This window comes from Morus notabilis, unplaced genomic scaffold, assembly GCF_000414095.1.
Source record: "Morus notabilis unplaced genomic scaffold, ASM41409v2 Scaffold778, whole genome shotgun sequence".
Taxonomy (NCBI): domain Eukaryota; kingdom Viridiplantae; phylum Streptophyta; class Magnoliopsida; order Rosales; family Moraceae; genus Morus; species Morus notabilis.
Genome location: NW_010358529.1, coordinates 87357 through 113488, shown reverse-complemented (window position 1 = coordinate 113488; position 26132 = coordinate 87357). Strand labels below are relative to the sequence as shown.

Here is a 26132-nt window from a genome sequence, read left to right as displayed (position 1 = left end):
TAATAAAAAAGTGAAATCGTGTTTATTAATTAATATATTATAATATTATTGATAAATACATAAAAATAAAAACAAAAAAGTGAAAATAACTTTTAACTGTTTTCTAATTCATTCACAAAAACTATTCTTACTGTTTTCATTTTTATTTTCAAAATATTTGTTAAATAAACGTCCTTTCGTTTCATTTTCATTTTTTACTTCTCAAAACACCTGACCAAACATGCACAAAGCCTTCAACACATCTCACAACACAAAATTTATTGTATTATTAGATTCTTGTGATTTGCTTTCACCCACACAACAACAAAAAAAAAATCAAGAGGGATGCTAGTGAAGGGCTATGAAAATCAACATTGATTGTGTGACATTAGAGCAAATTATATGATTGCTGCCCAGAGCAACAAGATCGAGTTGGTAAGGATTAAAATCTAAAATCACTTAATTTTCATTTTTCTATTTATTTCCCATTGAGGCCAAACCTAAACTTGTGCTCGAAAGATAGCTGTCCATGTATAGATTCTCGAGAAGAGAGGAGCCGTGATGGTCCCTCTTGGACCGCCCGGATCCCATGAGTGATCAAGAAAAACCTCTTAAACTTTTTTGAATATTGGACCTTGGACATATAATAGTCCTAATAGAATCTCTTTAGAAAGAAAATCTTTTGTCTCATAGTAGCCTGCTTCGGTTCCCTTACAACAAGTGGTCCACAAGTTTTTCTCCCAGTCCTACTAATCATCAATACCCGCCTCACCCCAAAAAGGAAAATTGCTTACAGCTTAACGGGGGAGAAAATGCATAGCAGAATAAAGGAAAACCTAAATATATAAATAAAAACCTTTAACAAATATTTACAGTTCCAAACTAAGAGCTTGTTTGGTAGGAGGAAAAACTGGAAAGAGGGATGTGGGAGGAAGGTTTTTAAGACCTATGGCTGTTTGGTTGAAGGAAAAGAGGTGCGAATGGATTCAAAGGATCTAGTTTTAATCTCCCCCAATACGAACTGGTTTGATGAGACGATACCAAACACAATACGAAAAAGGTACCCCCTTTCGTATCCATTTTCCTCTCTTCCTATATTCTTTCCCTCTTACCAAACACGGTCTAATTACTTTTGCAATAATGTAATAAAGGACAGGAGTCATCACTTGAACCCTTCTTTATCTGGCTACCCCCTTTCTTGATGCATTTGCGGCACATTTTACCATGCGTGTATAGGAGACAATTCAGATCAAATTTGAGTTCATTTGGGATACGTTGGTTGAGATGAAGGTATGCCTTATTCCTGTCAGCCCCAGCTGGTAACCAACCAAGAGCTTTTGCAATCTCAAATACCTGCTTAACATCAGTTTACGCATTAAAAAGAATGCATAATGTAAAAAGCAGTTAAATCAATAAATTATGAACTTACATGTGTGTCTACTGGGAAGTCATCTTGTTGAAGGTGGAACATCAAAACACAAGCTACCTGTCATCCACTTCAAATTCTCAGTTACATAATTTACAAAAACCCCATGTCAAAATCCCTTGTATGATGTGGAAATAACCATTTTTTAACAAGGCAAACCCAATAAAGGAATTGACAAAACAACAACCACAAAATGAAAGAATTTGAGAGACACTTGAACCAACCAAGAAAACATTGTTGTTTCTGTCATTCTATGTGCTAATTGGTATAAGATTACAGATAACAGAAAACACATAAAAAAAGATAATTGCAAGAAAGATAGATTACCGTTTTGGGGCCAATTCCTTTGAAACAAGAAAGTTCAGCCTTGACTTCATCAACTGAGAAATCTAGCAAGTATTCCAAGCATAACTTGCCTTTTCTCTCGAGCAAGCTCCTTAGTGTGTTCTTAATACATGAAGCTTTTTTTGGGGCTAAACCTCCACATCTTATAGCATCCTCTATACACTTTGAATCAGCATTTAGAACCTGCAAACGATTTGGGAATTATAAGTCACCTCCCACATCATCAAAATTCAACCCAAAAGAAATAATAATAAATAATCACTTAGCCAAAAACAACACTAACACTAATAAAAGGAATAATTATTGATTTCACATTAATTTTAAGGAGTCGATTCTAGAAAATTTTCTTTTTTTTTTTCTTTGTGTTTTGCTATTGGACACAGAGAGAGCAAAACCCATGAAATAGATCATTTGGAACGACATATTGATTACCCTAATTACCAACCAAAAAAAAAAAAATCTCCCCTAAAATTAGAAGTCCAAAAATCACTCAAAATCTATTCCAAAGCTTCAAATTTTATCAAATAAATCAAAAAAAAAAAGATTTTTTTGAGACATACCTGTTCCCAAGTGGGAAAAGCAGACTTGAGAGAAGCAAAAGCCCTCTGAGAATTGGCCTCCGTGGTGTTCTGCGAAAGCACAGTCATGACCAAACCGTCCAAAACACTTTCCTTCGATTCCGACTCTTCTCCGTTGTCGGTGGTGGGTTTTTGGCGGCGGTACTTGGCGAACTCTTGAGGGAAGCCGTGAAGCGCCAAGAGGTCGTCTCGTACGGCTCGGCATTGGTCCGGCGTTGGCCATTGATGAGTTGGGTACGGATCTTTGGCCACCTCGCTTAGGCCGGAGATGGGTGGGGCCCGTTTGGCTGAGGATTTCTTGTTGGACAAGAAATGTGCTTGGTTGTGTGGTTGAAGCTCGGATTGTTTCCTTTTCCGGAGTTTCTGCATTTTTTTCGACCGTGGCCTAGGATCCGATTTGATAAGCAAGAAAGCAAGCATGGTATTTTCTTCCTTCTTGTTTGCTCCTTTCTTTCAAACGACAACATTCTTTTGAATGCCGTTTCTATTGGTGAATGAACGACATCGTGATATTGTGAACGACTTGTTTTAGATACGAGGCAGCAAACATTTTGGTGTAAAAATGACAAGTCGTTTTGTGGAATGACAGTGGCGACTTAGCGTTTCATGATGGACGACACGTCGGCTATTCACAAAAAGGATGTAAACCTTTCGAGGTAAACACTGTATTCAAAACATGATGACGTTTAAAATATAAATTTTATTTTGAGAGGAAAATATTGTAACAAAATTAATATAATAAAATTTTATTTTGAAAGGAAAATATTGTAACAAAATTAATATAATAAAATTTTATTTTGAGAGAAAATTATTATAATAAAATTAATTATTTGAGTTTATATATATGAAAATAAACGAGCCCTGAACACAAATACGCATTGTTGTGACATGTCATTTCAATTGAAATGACAGTGATGTCTTTATTTACGCGAAATGTTTACTTAGATGAGAAAAAAAAATCTTGTACTAAAACGAACGTAATGAAAATGATATGACTCTGAAAAACTGCTCTATCCACACGGTAATTTTTCATACCCTATGATAAAAATTCTCCAAAAAAATATTTACCCTTTTAACTAAATTACTTTTGAAGTTTCTTTTACCCCCAAATCAAAGTAACTTGTGGGTTGTGAGCGAGCAAATGTTAAAACACCTTTTTTGAAGGCTTAACATGCAAAGAAAAGGTAGCAAAAAGGCATATCCAATATTCTAATATATTACGGGCCCGTTTAATTCACTAATTCGATTTTTTAATTCGAGTTGAGATGTAATTTTATGTGAGAACTTTTTATTGTAGTAAAAAAGTTAAATGTGACTGTTTCTGATAGCTTTTTATTGGAAATGGTGTCCTAAAAGTATGAAATGTAATAGGATATTTATTATTTATTTAATAAAATAGTTTATTCATTATTTTATGTGCATATATTTATAAATATTTTATGAATGTCAAATGAAAATTTTATGATTATTTATGTGACCTTAAACGTTGTATATAAGTGTTATATGCGAGAAGATAATATTTAAGGATAATAATAAAAAACGGTGTTCATAATGAATTTAATTAAAGTTCAGAATCTTTAATTAAAACATTATTAATACATGTCATTCCCATCTAGAATGGAACGGTGTTATCCACATTGTTAATATGGTGAGATATTGAACGAGTGTATTTCACATAATGAGATTATGTGGAACAAGGACACAGACACAATATGAATTTTTAATAATTTTCATTAAGTATAGAAATTCTATTGAGTCTATTGATGGTCATATATAAAATGATCTTAATCTTGAGTTCTTAACATACTCATATTTATGGATTTGTGTCTTTTTATTTACTCGGTATGGATTCTGAGATCCTGAATCCTATTTCTTGTATTTTAGAGACATGATGAAGTAGGTAGCCAGGAATGTTATTATACGAGATGGAATCTATTCCTTTTTGAGATAGAAGTAGATAAATAATTCTCTTGAGGGTTGATTCAGTACTTGGACCAGTAGGAGCTCCGATTCATAAATGTGTTTTATGAATCACTGTCTATTAGAGAATCAATGGTACTTAAGGATAAAGATGTAATTTGAGAGGTTAACTGTGACGACCCTAACCTCTGATCATCATCCTATACTCATACTTAACATTACTTAACCTCTAACACTTACTAATTATAACCTCTTAAAATTCAGGCCAATTTTTTATTTTCCATTCTTACCATGTACGTCTAAATGTTGTAGCATTTAGCTAGCCTTCTATTTTCAACTATTCGTAAAATGTTGTAGCATTCTAACAGCATTCTGTACATTAATCATTCTCAAAATGTTGTAGCATTCTCACAACATTCTGTTATATTAGTCATACCTAAAATGCTGTAGCATGACGGCATTCTGTTACATGAGTCATCAAAATACATAAAACACTATTTTATTTTACATATAATGTTTGGCAGCATTTCCAAAACACGTGATGCATCCACAACCCACTTGCCCACATTCCGCTGCTACATCCTCTCTGCATGCCCAGTAACAAGTTTCAGGGAGCCGGTGCCTTACCCGAGCTTCCTACAACACGAACAAACTTAATGAGCTTTCGCTCAGCAAGTATCAATAGGTCATAACATATGCAATAATTATGCATACCCATATATGCATTCATGTCATATATCATAATACATTATGTGCTACTAAAATGTGTATGGCTTATGTTCTTCTTCTTTCATTACATTCTTTGTTCTGCTTTCTCATTTTAGTCGTTCACATCGTATTATCACGTTCTGAACGACTTTCATTTTCTGTTTCTCATTCTTTTCATTCTTCTTTACAGATACCGTAACTTCATATGGAACGGTTTTTGTTTTTCATTTTCATGTCTTTTACTTCTTATGGGCCATGTCCTGTTGTACCATAGCGCGCATAACCAGTGAGGAGTGGGGTAGCTAACCAATCCAACTCAGTCACGGTTTCATATCTTTCATAGTCTCATAATGACCTTTCCTTCGAAGGCCAGTACAAACAGGACGTTTAGTCTCTTACTGTTTATCAATTTTCTCATTGAAACGGTAACTTTAGTTAAATCTTATGAATTTGTGCATTATAAAGCAATTTATCATGAGATTAACTTTTCGTTAAAGTTTAACCTTTCATTTCTCTTAGTTTGATCTTAACTTAAAATCAATACATACTTTTTTATAGAATAAAGTTCTACGATTACATAAGTCTTGTAGATACATACCTAACATAGTATCTAACATTCACATTGTATCTAACATTCAAAATTCTACTATATGCACAATTTTTCAACATAGAAAAGTAAGCTTGTTCGTGATATAGCCATAGAAAAACTATTGTACTTACCGAAGCTTCACTAACAACGCGTCATTTGTCTCCCTTGACACTTTCCGACTTCAACCGTTAATCGGCCCTATTGCATAAATTTTTTGATCGTTAGATTTAGACTCTAAGATCAATAATTACATTGAAATTTACTTCAGAAATGTCTACAATCCTTATGTTTGGTATTCAACCTCAAACCATTTCCTATCTCAAAGATTTGCACTAAAACCGTGCAAGTTACTCAGTCATGGGCCTAATTATCAGTTTCGGTCCAAAACTGTGAATTCTTATTGTGTTCAGTTTTCTAACCATCACCGATTATCGAAACACCTTTCTTTTCACATTTTAATCCCATATTCCTCTTGAAATTCAGTTTTAGTTCAAATTACTCAAACTAAATTTCGGCAGAGTTTCACCTTGTTTTTCTCATTTCTCGAGTTTTCAATAACTCGTTTTAATTCCGATTTCGGTACCTGGAGTCAAGATTCATATTCTTGAACACAATTTCTAACATAAAATTGAACAAAGACATATGTTCTTCATTTTCTAGAGTCATTCGGATTTTTAGTGTTAATCTAAAAATTTTTGTTCAATCGTTTCCATAATTACACGTTGAACTCCTATCCTAGTCCCCGACAAAACCTCCGTTTCATTTTTCAGTTTTACGGATTTTTTTCGAGATGAGTTACTATTCATCAAAACGACAAAGCAAGCAGTTTCTCATGAAAAATCTGAAATCTTACCTCAAAAAGTTGAGATTTTCCGCTAGAATGCCTCGAGTTGCGTTTCTATCGGACTGAACGAAGAAATTCTGCTGAAATCGGTTGATTCCTTGGATTTCCCCTTGTTTTCTCTCTTTTCTCTCATTTTTCTTTTCTCTCGGCCACACTTCGGAAAAGAAGACACATTTGGCTTGTAATGTCTCCGTGGGGCTTTTTTAGAATGTAATGAATATTATAATAGTATTTCTAATAATATATAATATTACTTTCTAGATTAAAATAATTACTTTAATTTCTATAATTAAAGTTTACTAATTCTAATTAAGTTTAACACTTAATTTAAGTGATTCCATGTTCCTCACATTTTTCTTGTCGAGACTAAACTTTCCGTTTCTCGAAACGAGTCTCTTTTCGGTACTGATAATTCCACAACCAATACAGGTTCTATACTGCTTTTCTGAACTGTCGAGCACCCTGGGTCAAACTTCTCATCTTCAACCCAATTCTCTTGGGTATCTCCTTAGTCAATTTCTTTTTTTGAAATTTGCATTCTTTTGATTCAGAATTGCCCAAAATGCGTACCCTTGCGGTACTCATTTTTTTAGCAGTTTCCCATTTTAACTGACTCAGAAAAATTCTGTTTCAGGAACTTTTGCTATTTTCCTTACTTCTAATATTTCTACTCTTTTTCTAACTGGTCATTTGGTCACAAACCAAATATTTCAGTTTTTTCATAACTAAAATATACCTATTAAAATTTTTAATTTTTAATTGATATTTCACTATTCATTACTGATATTTACGAATTTTCTTTGTATAAATATTCGTATTATAACCTTACACTTTCGGGAGATTTTACCCCGTACATAAAGTTTCTACATAGCATTTCCTTGATCAAACTAAAAATTCTACTGCTTTTCGTTCCGGAAGAATTTATGGTCAAAATGCCGAACTGTCCAGGTTAGACCTGAAATTTTCCCGGTCGTTACATTAACGGATTTCACCTAGCTCTAATCATGAATTATTTATGGAGGATTGATCTATATGTAGTGACTATATCAAATGGACACTTCACAGTTTAGAAGTAATTTATGTTTATAATTTCGATAGTGCAATTCCAAGTTTATAGTGAAGTAACTATTGGAATTAATAGAATTTATTAATTAATTAAAGTGTTTAATTAATTATTAATTTTATTAGAGCTCGGGATTATAGGTCCATTATTCCACGCGTCGTCCTAGTAATTCTATGAGACACAAAGGGAAAAATGGAAATTTTAGAATTATGAAATTCTAAAAATTAAACACTCGAAAATAATTAATTGAGAATTAATTATTATTTAAATAATATTATTATTTAAATTTGAATTTGAACACATCTAGTTTTATCTATTTAAACTTATTTGATAAGTTGTTCAATTTAGAATTCAAATTAATTTAAGTTTGACTTAAATTGAAATTTGAATTTGAGTCAAAATTGGACTGCAGGATAAATGATGATTTTCTCTTCCTTTCCTATCTGATATTGGCGCCTACACAGGGATAAAATCCATTATCTATGGCCGGCCATAATAGATAAAAGAGAAGAGGAGATTTTGTTTCAAATTCAAATAGGAGATAATTAACAAGCTTTATCTTGGAGATAGAGATTGAATTCATTCTAAAAGTTTGACTTCTACTCTATAAATAAGAGAATGATAGAAAATTGTGAGACACAATTTTTGAACAATTTTTTGACCTAATATTTTATTGTGGCCGAAATTCTCTTATTGTGGGAAGGAAAAAATTTTCTCTAAAAATTTCACATCGTGCATGCGTTGGTGTTTGTGGAAATTCGAGTGTTTATTTTAATCCGTTTTGTCTCAGGTGTGCCCACACACACGTTTTCGCGGATTCTAGGAATTGACGAGAAAGACATTGGTTTTCTAAACACAAGGCTTTGGAGCAAGAATTGTTCGAGGTCAAAGAACTCAAGTTATCATCCTAATCGGCCGCTAGGTATTATTCCTAATTGAGTTCTTAATAAATAAATTAATGGGATTAATTTATTCGTGCATAAATTAATATAATCTATAGAGTATCTCAAAGGTTTTATAAAAAATTTTGTTATACTTGATCTGCCATCCCCCACGCTTCCGCATCCGAATTCGATTCGGTAACCAACACTTTTTACTGTAGCAAAACTCGAATTCTAAATTCGAATCGGTGAAATAAAAAGGGCCTACAATTACTATGGGCGTGTTTACTAATTATGGATTTTAAGGGCACGTTTAGTTTGTTGATTCGAGTTAAGATGTAACTTTATGTGAGAGTTTTTTATTGTAACAAAAAAAGTTAGATGTGACTGTTTCTGAGAGCTTTTTACTGCAGCAAAACTCGAATCGGTGAAAATTGAATCGTTTGACAAAAAAATTGCATCCCAATTTAAATGTAACACAAATCTTTCAATTCCATCTATTAAATAAGTTAAGCAAATTAAGTAAAATGAGATACACAATTTTATAAGTTCGGGCATTGTTTGTCAAAATTAAAAATTTATGTGATAATTTACTAAACCACGACAAGTTTAGAGGATAATTGTGTTAAAAACTCTATAAGGATTCGTGTCATGGTTCGAATTATAATTCGTGACTCATTACAGTGTTTTCTCTTAAAAAAACACACGTATATTAAAAATAATTTTAAATTTATGAACTAAACGTCCACTTTTATTGAATGTGTAAAGCCACGTCTAAAGCCATGATTATTTACTAAAAAAAATATTTAAAAAAGAATCATTTTTGCATGTCCCTTTTTCTTTTTGTGGAATTACACTTTTGTTTCCTCTTCCGTTTTGCTTTAGCTTACTATTCCAATTTAGGAGGCCTATAACATCCCTTTTTTTTCCCCTGAGGGAAAGAAGGTAGGATTAAACTAATCCATCCTTCACCACCATTCCAGTAACACTCCAAAGCTGTGAGCTTTATTTCATTATCTACTAATCCGGTTCGCTAATTTGAGTTGAAATGTGATGTTGTGTGAGAGATTTTTACTGTAATAAAAAAGATAAATGTAATTATTTTTTAGAGCTTTTTACTGTAACAAAACTCGAATCGGCGAAATGATAGATTATAGCCAACAACAGAAAAGTAGCGTGCGTGCCAAAACCTTTTACACGAAGAAAAAGAAAAGAACAAACACGAAAGGGGAAAAGTATACTTGTCACTTATGCATGGCATGCCCTACCAATAATATCCCTAAACAAATGGATTCCCAACAAACTACTTTTAGACTCACTTTCATCATACACATTCATGAGCTACTCCCACATAAACTAGTAGTTCTACAAGACTTCACCAGCTGTACATATGTGATACCACATTTTAAGACACAATCTTATGTTTCTTGAAGAAATACGAGTAGGCTCCTGGGACCTCAACTTCACAAAGTCGAATTAGTTTTTTAACCCTCAAAAAAAAAAAAAAAGAGAAAATTAATGAACTTCCTTTAAAATTTATTTCTTAATTTTTATTAATACCCTCTTGTTAATATAATTATTTAACTAAAAAAATATTAATTAAAAATAAAAAAAAATAAACGCTTTTAGAGATATTTGTCAAGATTTCTCTCAAAACATTCTTCTTAGTTTATGTCAATTGTCAAGTAAAAGCTTATGCACAATGCATTCAACATTTTGTGTACAGAAAGACTCACAAGTAGAAACGAAGAGGACATCAAATGCAATTTCTATACAACACTTTAAGCATTGCTGACAAAAGGAAGTTGCACCAATATCTACCCAAAAATCCCCGGCAACCAACACCAATAAAAATTACACCTTTTCTCGTTTCTTTTTCCTCAACAATAAAAACTACATTACATTTTTTTGTTTTTGTTTTTGTTTCCTTTTTCTTGAATCAAAAGTAATTTACATTCTAAATTACTTGTATTAACCAAAACCCGATCAAGAAAAAAGACCCAAAAAAAAAAACTTTGGGGAAAAATTGTTCATGTTTCTCCCTCACACCAACAAATATTACACATTTTTCTTTTGACACAAACATTATATAATTTACAATCAATCTATAAATCCAAAGATTTAAAAAAATAAAAATAAAAAACCATTAATAATAATAAGGAAAAAAAAGGAGACCCATTAAACAAAATCAAAATCAAAAAGTAGTTGAGTTTGGACCGTGCAAGTTCCTCCCAACACCGCCGGCGCCGCCAGAACGGAGAGCCTTTTCCCAGTCGCCTTCCTCGTCTTCTCCGTCGTCTCTCCCTCTCATCATCTGCAACATTCTCTTCGCCTTCTCCCTCGCCCTCTCGCTCCCTCTCTCCTCGATCTCCCTGAGCACCTCCACCGCCCTCGCCTCCCTCGCCAGCCCTCTGAACCTCATGCTCCCATGGCTGAGGGCGAACAGCGCCGCCACGCAGTTCTCCCGAGTCGCCTCCGAGTCCAACTCGTTCCTCCTCAGCATCCCCACTAAGCACTCCACAGCGTTCCCGTCCAGCATCGCCGACCTCCCCTCCGGGCACGCCGCCAGGTTGCAGAGCACAAGCAGAACTCTGCTCGCCGACGACCCCGTCTGTGCTAGGGCTAGCAGCGTCGGCACCGCGTTGAGCTTCACCAGCTTGGCTCGGTTGCTCTGGACCAGCGTCAGGTGGTAGAGAGCCAGCGCCGAGTCGTGCCGAGTCCGCTCGCTCTCCGATCGGACGAGCGCGTGCATCAATGGCGGCAACGCGCCGAGGACTCCGATCGCCATCTTGTTGTCGTCTTCCAGCGCCAAGCTGAAGATCGCGCCGGCGACGTGCTCCTGAGCCTCGATGGATCCCGATTTCAGAACGTCGATCAGGTAGGGAACGAATCCCGATCGCACGATCGTCACCTTGTTCGGCTTCTCCAGCGAGAGGTTGACCAAGGAAGCTATGGCGTTCGTCTGGACGACGGCGTACCTCGAGCTTATCAGAGGCTTTAGGGCTAACAGAACCCTAGCGGTGCAGAGCAAAACCCTAAGTTCCTCTCTCGTCCTGGTCAACTTGCGGAGAGAAAGTACGCCCTCCTCTTGGTCAACGACGTCGACGCTCTTCAGATTCCTCACCAAGTGGTCCTCCTCCTCCGACGCCGGAGCTGAATTGGGGATCGAGGACGCTAGGGTTTCGCTTTCCGTGATTTCGGAGGAAGACGAAGAGGAATAACAGAGCGGCCGCGTCGCGAAGGGGAGAGGAGTGCCGGGATTATCTGCGGTGATGACCACAGACTCCTCCGACGAGCTCGAGTAGAAATGGTTCACTCGCGGACCGAGCTCGGTGGCGGCGTGGGAGAATGTCACCGGCGGATTCTCCGCCACGCCGCGGATGAGCTCCCGCTCCGAAACCCTAAGCTGCGGCGACGAAAAAGGAGGAGGAGAAGGATAAACTTCCTCTTCCGCCATTAACGCCCTCACAAGCTTCTCGACGGTGGCGGGATCCGGTACACGCGGGTGCACCACACCGGAGGAGTCGCACCAATGGAGGATCGCCGATTTGATGGCTTTGTTCGGGATGATGGCGGAGAAATCGGGAATTGAGCCGTCGTCGAGCTTGGGAGAGAAGCCTAAATTTCTGCAGAGCTGGACGGAGAGTCGCTCGAAGGTCTGGCCAGAGGAGACGACGACGGGGTCCGCCATTAAAGCTCCGTAAATTGGGCAGAGGAAGTCCTTGGGAGGTTCTTCTTGTTGCTTGTGGTGGTTATGGTGATTGGCTTCCATCTTTGAGCTTGACGAAGAAGAAGAAGGACGATGGAATGAAATCTTCCACCTGTGTTTCCCATTTCCACCCATAATCTATTACAGTTTTTACAGAGTAAAGAAAGATTCTTTAAAGTGAATGTGATTTTCTGGGTTGTAGAAGCATGGGTTTTCTGTCTTTGAAGTGAAAAGCTTGAGATTGTTACTTCTTCTTGTTGTTGGTTCAAGTCAATGGCGAGGTTTTAGAGAGAGAGAGAGAGAGAGAGAGAGAGAAGGAATTGGGTTTTGTGGGGTGTTGGAAAGAGATGAAATTTTGACGAAGAGTATGAGAGAGAGAGATAGAGAGAGAGAGAGAGTATGAATTCGATTGACTGAGAAACAGAAGGATTGGATTTTGGGGGGGTGGGTTTGTTGGACAGTCAGAGAGGACTCTTCGGACAGCGGCGGACACAGCTTTTTGCTACTCTTTTATTACCTTGGGATATCTAGAAGATGAGGATTTTGCTTACGTTGTTTTTTGGGTTGGTTTCATTTTGGCTCCTGAACTATGTTCTTTGTCCTACTTTGGTCCCCAAACCTCTAAATATTACAAATTGCTCCCCTGAATTATGCTCATTTGTTTGTTCCACGTTTTGTTCTTGTCACAAAAATTGTTAAAAACTCGATGAAATCCACTGTGTCGCACTTGTACGCTTGGTTAATTAAGGGTACTTTAAACAAATTAGGCATGAATAAATTTAAAATTAAAAAATTAGAAGTAAAATAATATATATATATATATTCATATGATTGATTGCATAAAGGGTCAAACATGAGACAAAGAGTATCATTTAGGGATGTAATTTGTAACATTCCAAAGCTTGGGGCCAAAATAAGATAAAAGAAACATAGATTAAAGGCCAAAACTAGAATTCTCGCTCTCTTTTTTTTTTTTTTTAATTCGATTTAACTTTTCTTTTGTTTTTATTGTTTCGATCGAAATTGTCAAATGGAGTCATTGACCAGTCAGAACTTACAACTCGCCAACTCGTTTGGTTAACTCTATCCCTCTGTCAGCCATATTTGAGCGAAATGATTTTCTTTCCTTTTTCTGTTTCATTTTCATTTTTGTATGTAATCTAAGTTTTTAGAGTGAAAATAATTTTGATTTTATTTTTTTTATTTTAAATTTAAAAATGTTATAATTTTTTTATGTTAATTTTGATTAGAATGATTTTTTAATATATTCATAATAAAAAAATGAATAAATTTATATTTAAATGACATATAGTCTAATTGTTATAAAACTTATAAAACTTTAATGTATTCATAATTATAAAACTTATTATAAAATTTTAATGACAGTTTTCAAGTTTTATTTAAATATAGTTTTGATTACATTTTTAATTTAAATTATAATTTATTTATATATTTAAATATCAGTTTGAATCACAATTTAATTCACTACAATTTAAATTGTTAAACCAAACATGCGCTTAAAAATAAGTTTTTTTTTTTTTCTTTTTTCTCTATCAAATGACTATTGGCTTGATGGATACCTCTTTCTTTTCCCCTATCATGAGTCAATATCTAGTGTCCTGCTTTGTTAGTTATTCTTCTATTAAATTTTGATACCTCCTGATTTGTTGGAGCATTTTTGCATTTAGTTATTTAACATATAGTCTAATTGTTAAATTTAGATAATATTGCAAATGAATAGTGGAGATTAAAAAGATAAGTCAGAAAAATAAAGACGACCAATCTGAACTCTTTTCTCATATCTGTTTCTAAAAAAATGCGTAAGTTTTAGAAGAAAATTCGATTTACTTCTACATCATTTCAAGAAAATACTATTGTAGAGCATGCATGGTGGTAAAGACTTTATTAACCCTTTACTGATTTATAGAACAATAAAATAAAGTATTGATTTTAATTGTAACACAAATTGACTTCTTATCGTTAAATTGGAAGTTAGTTATCCTTAATAATTTTAAAATCAATCATTTTATCCCCCCACAATATGCACCTATCAAAGATAATTTATAAAGATTCCCAAATGAGATTTATATTATTATCATATATTTGCCTCTTTGGTCATCAATATCAGACTCTGATTAATAATGGGTAAGGTGTGTTCGAATGCTTTGAAAATGACACTACGAGTAGTCGAGTTCTACTCGCTTTGTTTGACATTTTCTCAAATGAAGGGCATGAATGAAATTAAAATAAAGTAGCGTTGACTATGAAAATTGACATATTTTACACTATAAGGATCGAATAGGGAAAATTAAAGAAGCTTCTGATCAATATCATAGGGCTGACTAATTAACAACATTTGACAAAGTGCAATTAGTGCTTATGATTAACAATTTTTTTTTTATATATAAAAATACCGTTAATTATCTTATACAGCTAGTATATTTCCGAATCAACAATCAACAGGCATCTCTCTTATTAGATTGAGGAGTAGTTTTTATGACCATTGAACTATTGAAGTCCCCCGTGGACATGCTATATAGCATGCCAAGATTGTCGCATAATTATACATGACTTTTTTTTTTTTATTTTTTTTTATTTTTTTTAGGGATGATTATGCAAGACTTGTGTTTTCGTCGACTCACAATTAACTCACTCCAGGAAATATTCGCTGGCAAAACGATGAATAATAAATGCAAAAACGATATTCAAAGCAAAAGAATTTTAAGGGCACAAAATTTATAGAGATTCAGCTGGAGTAATGTTTGTATTCTCTTTCGGTGCACTAATTTTCACTAATTATGCATAAAAAATAAATGAGGAGATTTAGCCTTTATTTATAGACTCTGCTTTACATAATTTGAATTCTAAACTGTAATTTAAGGAGATAATCCATATCTTTGACGGTTCACGGATCTTATCTTCTCACGATCCTTATTTGAGTTTGAATGTAGATCATTAAACTCTTCCTAACTTCTCGGGATAATGTTGATCTCCTTGGCTCTTATCTAGATCTCTCACTCCTCGATGCCTAGTCGTATTAGTTCTCTATCGAGTCTTCTCAACTACTATTTATGCATTATAGTTTATCGACTACTCAACTAAGATGTAATAACTTGAATAATTATTATTAAAAAATAATAAAAAATAAACAAATTACACGCAAAATTTGTATTTCAGTGATTTATTCTAAATATAGAGAAAAAAAACTGCGGCAATATTCAATTTTACAAATATGAAATCTCTAAGGACCCTTGATGAAATTTTGCTTGGCAATCCCACCCTCCAAGGTGACCAATCTGCATGTTGTCTTTGTGTCGAGGTAATAACTAGACTCCACAACTTAATATATATATAGCTTAATTACGTCTATTGTAACATTTCACTGTAATCAAATGAAGAAGTACAAAGGTATAACTACAATCTATAGTTGCGCTCACTTATCGTTGTGAAATTTCAGAGGGGAAAAAGAAAATGTAAGTTTCATCCACTCTTAAAAGAAAAAACGACAGCTCTACAAACTCCTAATACAACACGAGAATTATGAGTCTATGACAGATTAAGGCATCGTTTATTTCATCGATTTAAGTTTTCAATTTTAAGTTTTTACAGTAAAAAGTTATCAAAAAATGTCACATCTAACTTTTTCTGCTACAGTGAAAAATTCTCAAAAAATGTTACATCTCAACTCGAATTGAAAACTCAAATCCGTAAAATGTCACATCTATTTGATTATTGTATAATCCTAGTTTTAGTGACTACATCATTGCCGATAATAATTTAGAATACCATTCTTCTCAAGCTATTAAAAAATACCCTTCAAGTAAATATCAATATAAGAAATGTTAATATCACTCGTTTTGTTACTTTTTTTTGTTATTTGTTATATGATCATATATTATTATTTAAAGAGTAAATATAAAAAGTGATAAGAGAGCGGTAAAAAGAGCATTAATAGTCTTTTTAAATTTTTTCAGATATGTAGCGTATGCAGCTTACGCATGCACAGAGATTGTGATGTGTATGGAATTTTGAACAAGTCTAATTAATAAGCTTTTTGGTTAGATGTTGCAGTTCTAGTACCAGCAACCATCTCTGAGCTTGCACATGCCAACTGTTATATTTAATTTGAAATAAAAAAAAATTGCAGAACAAGAACAACTATATAATATAGTAGTATATTGCCTAAAAGGAAATGAAAAGGAAGCAGTCAAACTCCCTAGAAAGCATGAAGCATGTAAGATTTGGTCTCCTTTGTTTTATAATAGAGATTCTATTTGTCCTCATTCATGGTTTCTACAAAATCTTTTCCCCTTTTATGAGATTATAAACATCATTTTTTTGTCTCTTTCTTAAGAACCACGGAATTTATACCCTTTTTTTTTTTTTTTACATTAAACTATTACCCAAACACTTGGTTAAAGAAAGGGTGTGTGACAGAATTCTCTTACAGAAAATGCCAGAATTGACTATTGTGGTGTTAATTTTCTGCAGCCTACACACCATTTAGGAGCAATTAATGTTTCCTATTATTGTTATAAAAAATGTTTCCTATTATTGACCCCACAACTTTCACTAATGAATTTTTTTTAAAGGTACAGAAGGATAGAGAATCATGGAGATGGGTAAAATAATTGACTATTTTGGTATTAATATTCCGTATTGGCAGCTCATATCATATCTTCTTATCCTATCTAGTGACGAAACCATAAAATTTTTTCAAGGGCACTGTGAAAAAAGTTACAAATAATTTATGCACTTGAAAAAATTTATTAAATAATTATTCAGTAAATGAGGACATAGTTCTATATAATTATATATATTTTTTATAAAATAGGAATACAATTGAAATTTTACAAAAATATTAAGAATAATAAACAAATTTCAAAAATATGAGTACGTATCCCCCCTCATTTATATTTGGCTTCTCTACTAATTTGTTACACTTGCATAACATACATTAAGTGAAAATAAACCAAGTCCATTCAAACAAAAAGAATAAAAAAAAAATTATACTGGTAAGTCCAATGCCAATTATTCATATCACGATTATAATTGGGAGAGTTTTTCTAGTGTTCCCTTATTTTATGTTTTTTTAACTATTAAATCTAGTTAAAATACACCAAATTAAAAAAAATATGTAAAATAAATAGATTTTGATATAGATTTAACGGCAAAAAAACATATAACATCAATGTTCTTAAAAAATAGAACACTGGAAAAGTCTCTCAAAAACCTACTTTATCGGTGCGCAATTAAATGAAGTCTTTCAGATAAGACAACATATGAATTGGACATAAGTTATGACTTTGTGCAATATCAAGCTGACAACTACGCTGTGGATTAGTTTTGTAACATAGCTTGCTGTCATTTTGGGTTGAAAATCTTAAACCATTCTTTAATTAGTCTCAATCTCATCAACTCCCTTTGTGCTTTCTTCACCAATCGACAAGAGGAAATAGTATAGTTTATGTTATACCATTTGTAAGAATATCATTCTATATTGTGTTATTTCCAGTATTTGAAAACATTTCAATTCCTAACATGTTTTGCAGCATATATATATATATATATATATATATATGCCACTACTGACTTTGAGTTTCCAACTTGCTAAAAGAAACATGAGTAATTGGAATAAATTTCAATAAGAGCCCCTATTGATAGCTTATAACTATAGAAGAACAGTATTTAATTGCAAAAATGTTTTTCTTATTCTTAAATTTACGTCATTTTGATTATGTGATACATCCGTCTAATGAAAATGTGATATTTAGAAACTTTTTCGTGTTAGTTTTTTTTTTTTAACCGATGTTTTTGTTTTTTAATTTGATGTGAAGCAAAACATATAACAAACAGAAAACTTTTTCCTATTTGATTCTTCTTTTTTTGTCTAGCTCGTGTAAAGTATGTGTAAACACAAAACATCAAATATTACCAAAACGGCTTAGAGTGACAAAAGAACCTCATTATGCTTCCACACTTATTCAAAAGCTAATCAGTTTTTTCCTTTATTTTGTTTGTTTGTTTTTTGGTTTGTCAAAGCAAATGAATCATTTGAGATGAGACATTACTTTGTACTAAACATCATAATAAAGAACCAACTTGATACTAATCCCTTCAGATTATGACTTTTTTTTTTTTTGCTTTATTATTATTATTATTTTTTGCTTTAGCATATAAGCAGCCAAATCCTTTTTCATACTTTGGTTAACAAACACAACCCTTTATGTAAGTAGTTGGGGAATATTTTTTTTTTCTTTTATAAAGTTCAATCAATATTTTTCCCCACTGGCCTTTTGTGGCAAGTGACATTCCTTCATGTGTGGTCATGGCCTGCAATGAGTACCATTTGGACTGGGTTTTAATACACAAGGTTAATGATGTAGAGTGCCTGATTTGGACCTAGAATACTGCAGAAGTTCTTTTTTATTATTTTTTTCCCCTAAGAGTAATAGGATGTTTAGTAGAGAGATTCGTTCCTGATTCGTAGTTCATTACAGTATTTTCTCACACACAAAATTCACGTAAATCGAAAATGATTCGAATCACATGATTTGAATCCTCCAACCAAACGTCCTCACACTGGTCGCTGGGTGAAAGAATGTTAATTAATTAATTTTTTCTATTAATCTAGTTTTATATAACACAATATTAAAGTAATTCTCCTTTTAACAAAAGATTAAAGTAATTTTCACATAATTAATTCGAGAGCCTTCATAATAAAACATGTATTTTTGTCTATTGGTAGAATACGTATTTTTGCTTTATCAATAAAAACTGTTGTTTTTAACCATGGAATTAGACGGTTAGTGATAAGGGGATTGTATTCCAAAGATTCAAGAAAGGAAAAGAAAGAAGAATGATATGAGAGGAAATAGAGAATCAAGAAGATAAGATGAGAAAACAAATGGCCGAAAATCTGTAATTCTTCATTATTTGCATCAGAGTTGTACACCCTCATTATTAATACTCTCCTTCATACAGTGGAAATCCCAACTAACTACTGGTAGTTACAATTTCTAATTAAACGCGTTTAAAACTCATTTTAAAATAATTTTATTTTTTTATATAAAAATAAAAATAAAAACATTTTCAATCTCAGACAGAAATAATTTTTGAAAATATGTTTAATAGTTTTATTAAGAGATTATTTTCAGTGTAAAAAAATCCATTAATGTCTCTCTTTTCCTCTCTCTGCTCGAGAGATGAGAAAACAAAAACAAAAAAAATAAAAAACGATTAAAAATTATTTTTCATTTTTTTCTCATTTTACACTACACTAAAAAATCGTTTTCATTTTTATTTTTTATCTTTATTACGTCAAATACCGTTTTAAAAATGTTTTTATTTTTTTCTTAAAAAAACGTGAAAAACAAAAACGGGATTTGCATCAGAGTTGTACACCCTCATTATCAATACTCTCCTTCATACAGCGAAAATGCCAACTAACTACTGGTAGTTACAATTTCTAACAGAACCAATGCAACCTCTAACTGAATTAGTTGCAACGCCTCAAATCACCACACTAACAATCCCCTCTTAGCAGCCACTCTTCAATCATTTTCCTGGGAATGCTTCTTTTAGCTCTACCTTTTGCCACGCCACTCTCTTCCACGTCATCCTCCACTTGTCTTTCTTCAGCAACTTTGACCTCCTCTTGTTGCAATTCTTCTCGGCACGTGTCCTCCCTTGCATGTTCTTCTGCTCTGTCCACGTCCAAAGGCATATCAATACCTCCCCCATTAAAATCAACCTTGTCCTCAAGGTTGAAACTCGGATAAGCCAATTTAAAATCAGAAACATTTTCCCAAGTTGCCTCATTAGCTGGTAGTCCCGTCCAATGGATTAACACATGTTCTATCATTTGATCAGCCGTGTGAAGAGTCCTTTGTTGCAGCACCTCCAAGGGCTCCGTAACAGGATGGCAAGCTACAATCTCCATAGGTAACGGTAGCGGTTGCAAGGATGTATTACCATGGAATGGTTTCAGCAAGATCGTGTATTCTTGCAGTAGGTGGCAACTTCAATTGATATGCAACTTCCCCAACTTTCTTCACCCCTGGAAATGGACCAAAGTATCTCTTGGCCAGCTTGTTTGATGTCCTATTCTCCACAGAGTTCTGCCAGTATGGCTGAACCTAAACTAAGACTGGGTCCCCAACTTTAAACTGCACATCCCGTCTGCGATTGTCAGCTGATTTCTTCATAGTAGCTTGTGTTTTTTTTTTTAAAATTCAGAGTTAACAGTTGGAGAATATCTTGCCGGTAGGATGGAATCCACTAGCTCTGATTGCGCCGTTGTTGGAATGGAATCCAACATCGAAGGTGGGTCTCGGCCAAAGACAACTTTGAAAGGCGTCATGCCTGTGGCTGAATGGAAGGACGCGTTATAACAGTACTCAGCCCATGGTAAGAATTTAGACCATTTGCGTGGCTGTTCTCCCACAAAGTATCGCAAGTATTGCTCCAAAACACGATTGACTACTTCAGATTGCCCATTGAGGATGGTATGCTGTGGTTCTTCTCAAAACCGTGCCACTTAACTGGAAAAGTTCAGACCAAAATTTACTCATGAAAACTGCATCCGGATCAGAAATTATTGTCCTCGGCATACCATGTAATTTGCAGACCATTTGTACAAACAGTTCTGCTACTTTAGGTGCTGAATAACTCCTCGGTAAAGCACCAAAATGAACTTGTTTTGAAAGCCTATCCACAACCACTACGATAGTTGCATAGCCATTTGAAATGGGTAAACCGGTGATGAAATCCATTGTAAGATCTTCCCAAATTCTTTCTGGTAATGGAATGGGCTGTAAGAGACCTGCTGGTGCTTTGTTTTGATATTTTATCTGTTGGCATATCAAACACTCCTTCACAAATCTTTGAATATCTTTTTTCATGCTTTGCCAATAAAAAACTGCACAAATCCGAGCAGTAGTCTTCTGAATACCACCATGGCCTCCTTGTGGCGAAGAGTGAAACTCCTGCAAGACTTGTTGAATGAGAGATGAAGTAGGAGCAAGCAGCAACTTCCCTTTGCAAAGTAATAATCCTTCTCGAACCTCATACTCACTGGCTGTAGATGTACCTCTATCCAAAGAAGCATAAATTTGCTTAAAAATTCAGTGGTGGAATTTTCATGCTTTAGTTGATCCAATATTTGAAAGCTGACTTGTGACAAAGCCAAGAACTGTGCAACGACATCGTCTGGTTGTCTCGATAGTGCATCTGCGGATCTATTTTCTTTACCTGGCTTATACACGATTGTATAGTGGTAGCCGAGTAACTTAGCCAAGTAATGTTGTTGTTCTGGTGTTTGTACTACTTGATCTAGCAATCCCCGAAGATTCTTTTGGTCTGTTCTAATGACGAACTTTCTTCCCAATAGATATTGCCTTCATTTCCGCACTGCTTCTGTTATTGCATATAATTCCCTAATATAAGCAGATGCCTTCTGCATACGCAAGGAAAGTTTCTTACTAAAGTAAGAAATAAGATGTTCCCTTTGCATCAATACAACTCCGATGCCCAAATCTGAGGCATCCGTTTCTAAAATGAATTCCTCCTTAAAATTGGGTAGCGCTAAAACAGGTGCAGATGTCATAGCCACTTTAAGAGCGTCAAAAGAATGTTGTGCAGCGTCACTCCATTGAAATGAATCTTTTTTAAGTAGATCCGTGAGTGGAGAGGCAATTGATGCATAAGAACGAACAATTCTGCGATAATAACCCGTCAATCCCAGGAACTCTCTTAATTCCTTAATGTTCTTAGGAATTGGCCAGTCCAACATAGCTTGAATTTTCTGCCTATCCATGCTAACTCCACAAACAGACACTATATGCCCCAAATACTCAACCGAGTCTTGACCAAAACACATTTGCTCTTTTTCACAAAAAACTGATTATCGCTCAATGTTTGCAACACCATTCTCAGATGCATCAGATGATCATGTAATGTAGGGTTATATATCAAAATATCATCAAAAAACACCGCAACAAATTTCCTCAAATAGGGCTGTGTAAGAACATTCATAGTTGCCTGAAATGTTGACGGTGCATTTGTTAGCCCGAACGGCATGACAATGAATTCATAATGTCCTTGGTCGGTTCTAAAAGCCGTTTTATGCACATCAGCCGGTTTAACCCGGATTTGATGATAACCAGCTCTGAGATCAAGTTTAGAGAATACCTTTTCACCCCAAAGTTCGTCCATTAACTCATCCGCTGTCGGTATTGGAAATCTATCATTGACCGTGAGATTGTTGAGTGCTCTATAATCTACGCAAAAGCGCCACGAGTCGTCCTTCTTCTTCACCAATAGAACCGGCGAAGAAAATGGACTGGTGCTAGTTCGAATAATCCATGCTTGCAACATCTCAGACACTAATTTTTCAATCTCCCCTTTTTGGAATTGGGGATATCTATATGGTCTAACATTTACCGGCACTGTGTTGGGAACCAAATGAATCTCATGATCTAATTCCCTATGAGGTGGCAAGGATTTGGGCTCATCGAATACACTTGAAAATTCATGAATCAACTCGTCAATTTCAGCCATCACGGCATCTCCACCTGGGCCCTGCTCTTCCTAAACTAGAGTAATTTGAAACAATGAGGCTACTGCATCCTTAGCCTGCAACTTTCGGAGTTAATGCATTGTTATAAGTTGTTGCTAAAATTGCATCTCTCCTTGCAATTGAATGGTTTCATTATTCCATTCAAATTGCATCGCCAAATGTTGATAATCCATTACAATAGGCCCCAAGAGTTGCAACCATTGCACCCCCAAAACTAACTCAGCTCCCTAAAGTGGGATAACATAGAAATCGACCAAAAAAATGTGTTTTTGGATTTGAACTGGGACGACAGCGCACATTCCTTCACAGGCCAGGGTCTCCCCATTCCCAACCATTACATGTAATTTCTTCTCTCTTGAAACTGGTAAGTTGAGCATAGACACAATAAGAGATTGTAAAAAAATTATGAGTGGAACCTCCATCAACTAAGATTTGTACCTCAGATTTGCCAATTAAGCCTTTGAACCGTAGAGTTTGTGGCGTGATCAAATCAGACATTGCGTGCAGGCTGATTTAAGGAGTATCCACACAAAATGCATCAGCTAAAGTTTCCTCTTCAACTGCTTCCTCTTGTTGTGATGCCTTTTCCTCCACTTCTTCATAATCTGGTATTATTAAAACATGAACAGATGCCCTACAATTATGTCCTACTGTGTATTTTTCATCACAGTAAAAACATAATCCTTTTTCTCTTCGGGCCTGAATTTGGCTCTGGGACAATTTTCGATTTGTGGTTTGTTTTGGTGTGTTGTTTGGGTATTGGTAGAATTGATTATTGGTTTGGTGTATGCTGGTTTAAAAGGTTGGAAAGTTGGTAGTTTGGTTTGTGGTGTTGGTAACAGAGGTGGAAAAGGGGAATACAGCTTGGGTGTTTGAGGTTTGGTTTGCAATTTCAGCTCCTGTATCTTGGCTAAAGCCATAGCTTTGGTGAGGGTAATTGGTTGAAAAGAAACAACTTCATGATGGATTGCTGGTTTAAGCCCTGAAATAAAGTGGCTCAACAAAAACGATTCAGATAGTCCATTTACCCGGTTCGACAGAGATTCAAAGGCTTCTTGGTATTCCAGTACTGATCCCTTTTAAACGAGCTTCGACAACTGCCCTTGATAATCTTCAAACTCTGATGGCCCGAATCTGACTTGAATCGAAGGGAGAAATCCATTCCAAGACGTAATCTGATTACTGCGAAGCATCTAATGCTTTTCCATCAAAGTAGAAAGGTGCCACCTTCAATCGTTGATCTTCTACAACCTGATGGTAGTCGAAATATTGTTGGATCTTGAATACCCAACCTTGTGGGTCTCCTCCATCGAAGCGAGGTACATCAATCTTCAATGGCTTCAAGTTCGCCAATACCGCTTCATGTCCCCCTTGCGAACTGGAAGAATTGTTCATCGGCGATGATGGATTCTGCCTCCGTTGCTCCCATTCCGTGAACATCGTCGATACTTTGTACGAAATATCATTCAAATTCACAGAAACGTGCCCGAATTCAGCATGAAGGCATGCCATTTCGCCCTGCACTTGGCCTATCAATTGTTCCCGCTTGTCCATGCATTCTTCAATAGATCTGCTTCGAGTTCCGGTTGCCATGGCAGCCGAATGAAAGCACCAATTGATAAGGGGACTGTATTCGAAAGATTCGAGAAAGGAAAAGAAAGAAGAAGATGATAAGAGGAAATAGAGAATCAAGAAGATGAGATGAGAAAACAAATGGCTGAAATTCTGTAATTCTCATTATTTGCATCAGAGTTGTACACCCTCATTATTTATACTCTCCTTCCCAACTAACTACTGGTAGTTAGAATTTCTAACAGAACCAATGCAACCTCTAACTGAATTTGTTGCAACGCCTCAAATCATCACACTAGCAATCCCCTCGTAGCAGCCACTCTTCAATCATCAAATCTCGTTCTAATGCTTCTTTTAGCTCTACCTTTTGTCACGCCACTCTCTACCATGTCATCCTCCACTTGTCTTTCTTCAGCCACTTTGACCTCCCCTTGTTGCAATTCTTCTTGGCACGTGTCCAGAGGTGAGCATAAAATTTAATACAAAATTATCAGTTAGTTATCTATTTGATCGTACACGTTTTAATACTTTGTGAAATGACCACAAAAAGCTTTCATATGCAAACGACGTATCGTTATACAATAAAGGGTAGTATACATACTTTCTAACTTTACACGACATGTCGTGTAACTGTAGACGACAAACTACACGTTAGAATAATAAAGAAAATGGTTCAACTTACTTCAGATTGCATGCATCTAAATTTTAACTCCTTACTTTTGATTAAATACTTTTTTAATTAATATAGTTATTTGATGAAGAAATATATTAATTAAAAATGAGGAGTAAAAGATATTAATTAAGAGTGAGCAATGAAAATCTAAACTCATACAATTTAAAAGATATTTGTCTTTTTTTCTCTAAATAATATTAGTATGAAACGACACCATATTTTAAAACAAAAGAACGACGTCTCGCTTTTTTTTCTTTCTAAAAGAGGAAACGACTTCAAGAAAATAATATACACCCTTTTTTAACTCCGGATGATGGAGCAAGTGCAAAAGTAAAAGTTGTTGCCAAGGGAATGCGTCCCACTTGTAGGGCAGTTTTATTTTCAAAACGAATAAGCTAAGCACATCAATTTAAATTTCAACTTTTGTGTTATAACTAATGTAGTGTGTGAATTATCATTTTTTTATTAATAGATAAAATCTTATTATTAATTAACGTGATAATATTTTAAACACTCACTAATATAAAAATGACCTCATATATTACATTAATTGATAAACAAAGTTAAATTTTGAGGTAGTTTCCTAACATTATTATTTCAAAATATAAGAAAGTCACGCGTTGCTATGGAGTTGGAGTCATCTGGAACCGCATAGCAACGCTTATAATATATGGTTGCTTCTGCAATCCATCAATAAACTGTTGAAGTTCCTATTCATTCATTAATATCAACAATTGAAATTAATCTTTATGGTCTGTTTGTCCCAGGGATATTCAAGCGATGCTTTTTTTGTGTCAGTTGTAAACCGGTTACGTATTGGATAGTAACACGTAGTGAGGGGCAGTATACGTAACTAGTAGTTTTTATTTTTAACCTAATAACACATATTTGGTTGAATTTTTCCCATCCCTCTTCTACTTCTATAAAAACTCAAGCTTTAAACCTTAGAAACTCTAAAAATCCTAGAAACCCTAGAAACCCCCTAGAAACCTTAGAAACCCTAAAAACCTTAAAAATCCTAGAAAACCTACTCTCGGGACCCTCAGGACACCCCCGGGACCCCCGAGGCCCCCGGGACACTCCCGGGACCCCCGGGACACCCCCGGGACACCCACGGGACCCCCGGGACACCCGGGACTCCCAAGACCCCCGGGGCCCACGGGACACCCCCGGGACCCCGGCACACCCACGGGACCCCGAGACACCCGGCACCCCCGAGACACCCGGGAGACCCCCGAGACCCCCGGGACCCACCCCCCCTGGGAC

At 35.2% G+C, this 26132-nt stretch overlaps 2 protein-coding genes across 2 annotated transcripts; both read right to left on the bottom strand.

The window, feature by feature from the left end:
- Positions 1-418: 418 nt before the first annotated feature.
- Positions 419-2750, bottom strand: LOC21389840 (putative DNA glycosylase At3g47830). The gene is made up of 4 exons (XM_010092743.2): positions 2311-2750; positions 1733-1933; positions 1409-1465; positions 419-1332 (listed from the first exon to the last, which is right to left on the bottom strand). The coding sequence occupies exons 1-4, from the start codon at positions 2746-2748 to the stop codon at positions 1102-1104; spliced, it is 927 nt and encodes a 308-aa protein (XP_010091045.1). The 5' UTR covers positions 2749-2750; the 3' UTR covers positions 419-1101.
- A 7320-nt stretch (positions 2751-10070) lies between these two features.
- Positions 10071-12574, bottom strand: LOC21389839 (U-box domain-containing protein 38). The gene has a single exon (XM_010092742.2). The coding sequence runs from the start codon at positions 12175-12177 to the stop codon at positions 10528-10530; it is 1650 nt and encodes a 549-aa protein (XP_010091044.1). The 5' UTR covers positions 12178-12574; the 3' UTR covers positions 10071-10527.
- Positions 12575-26132: the final 13558 nt, after the last annotated feature.

Coding starts and splice junctions, on each gene's coding strand:
- LOC21389840 (XM_010092743.2), bottom strand. CDS start 2,748: ATGCTTGCTTTCTTGCTTATCAAATCGGATCCTAGGCCACGGTCGAAA. Junction 1,934..2,310: donor CTTTTCCCACTTGGGAACAG/GTATGTCTCAAA, acceptor AATCGTTTGCAG/GTTCTAAATGCTGATTCAAA. Junction 1,466..1,732: donor AAGGAATTGGCCCCAAAACG/GTAATCTATCTT, acceptor AGTGGATGACAG/GTAGCTTGTGTTTTGATGTT.
- LOC21389839 (XM_010092742.2), bottom strand. CDS start 12,177: ATGGGTGGAAATGGGAAACACAGGTGGAAGATTTCATTCCATCGTCCT.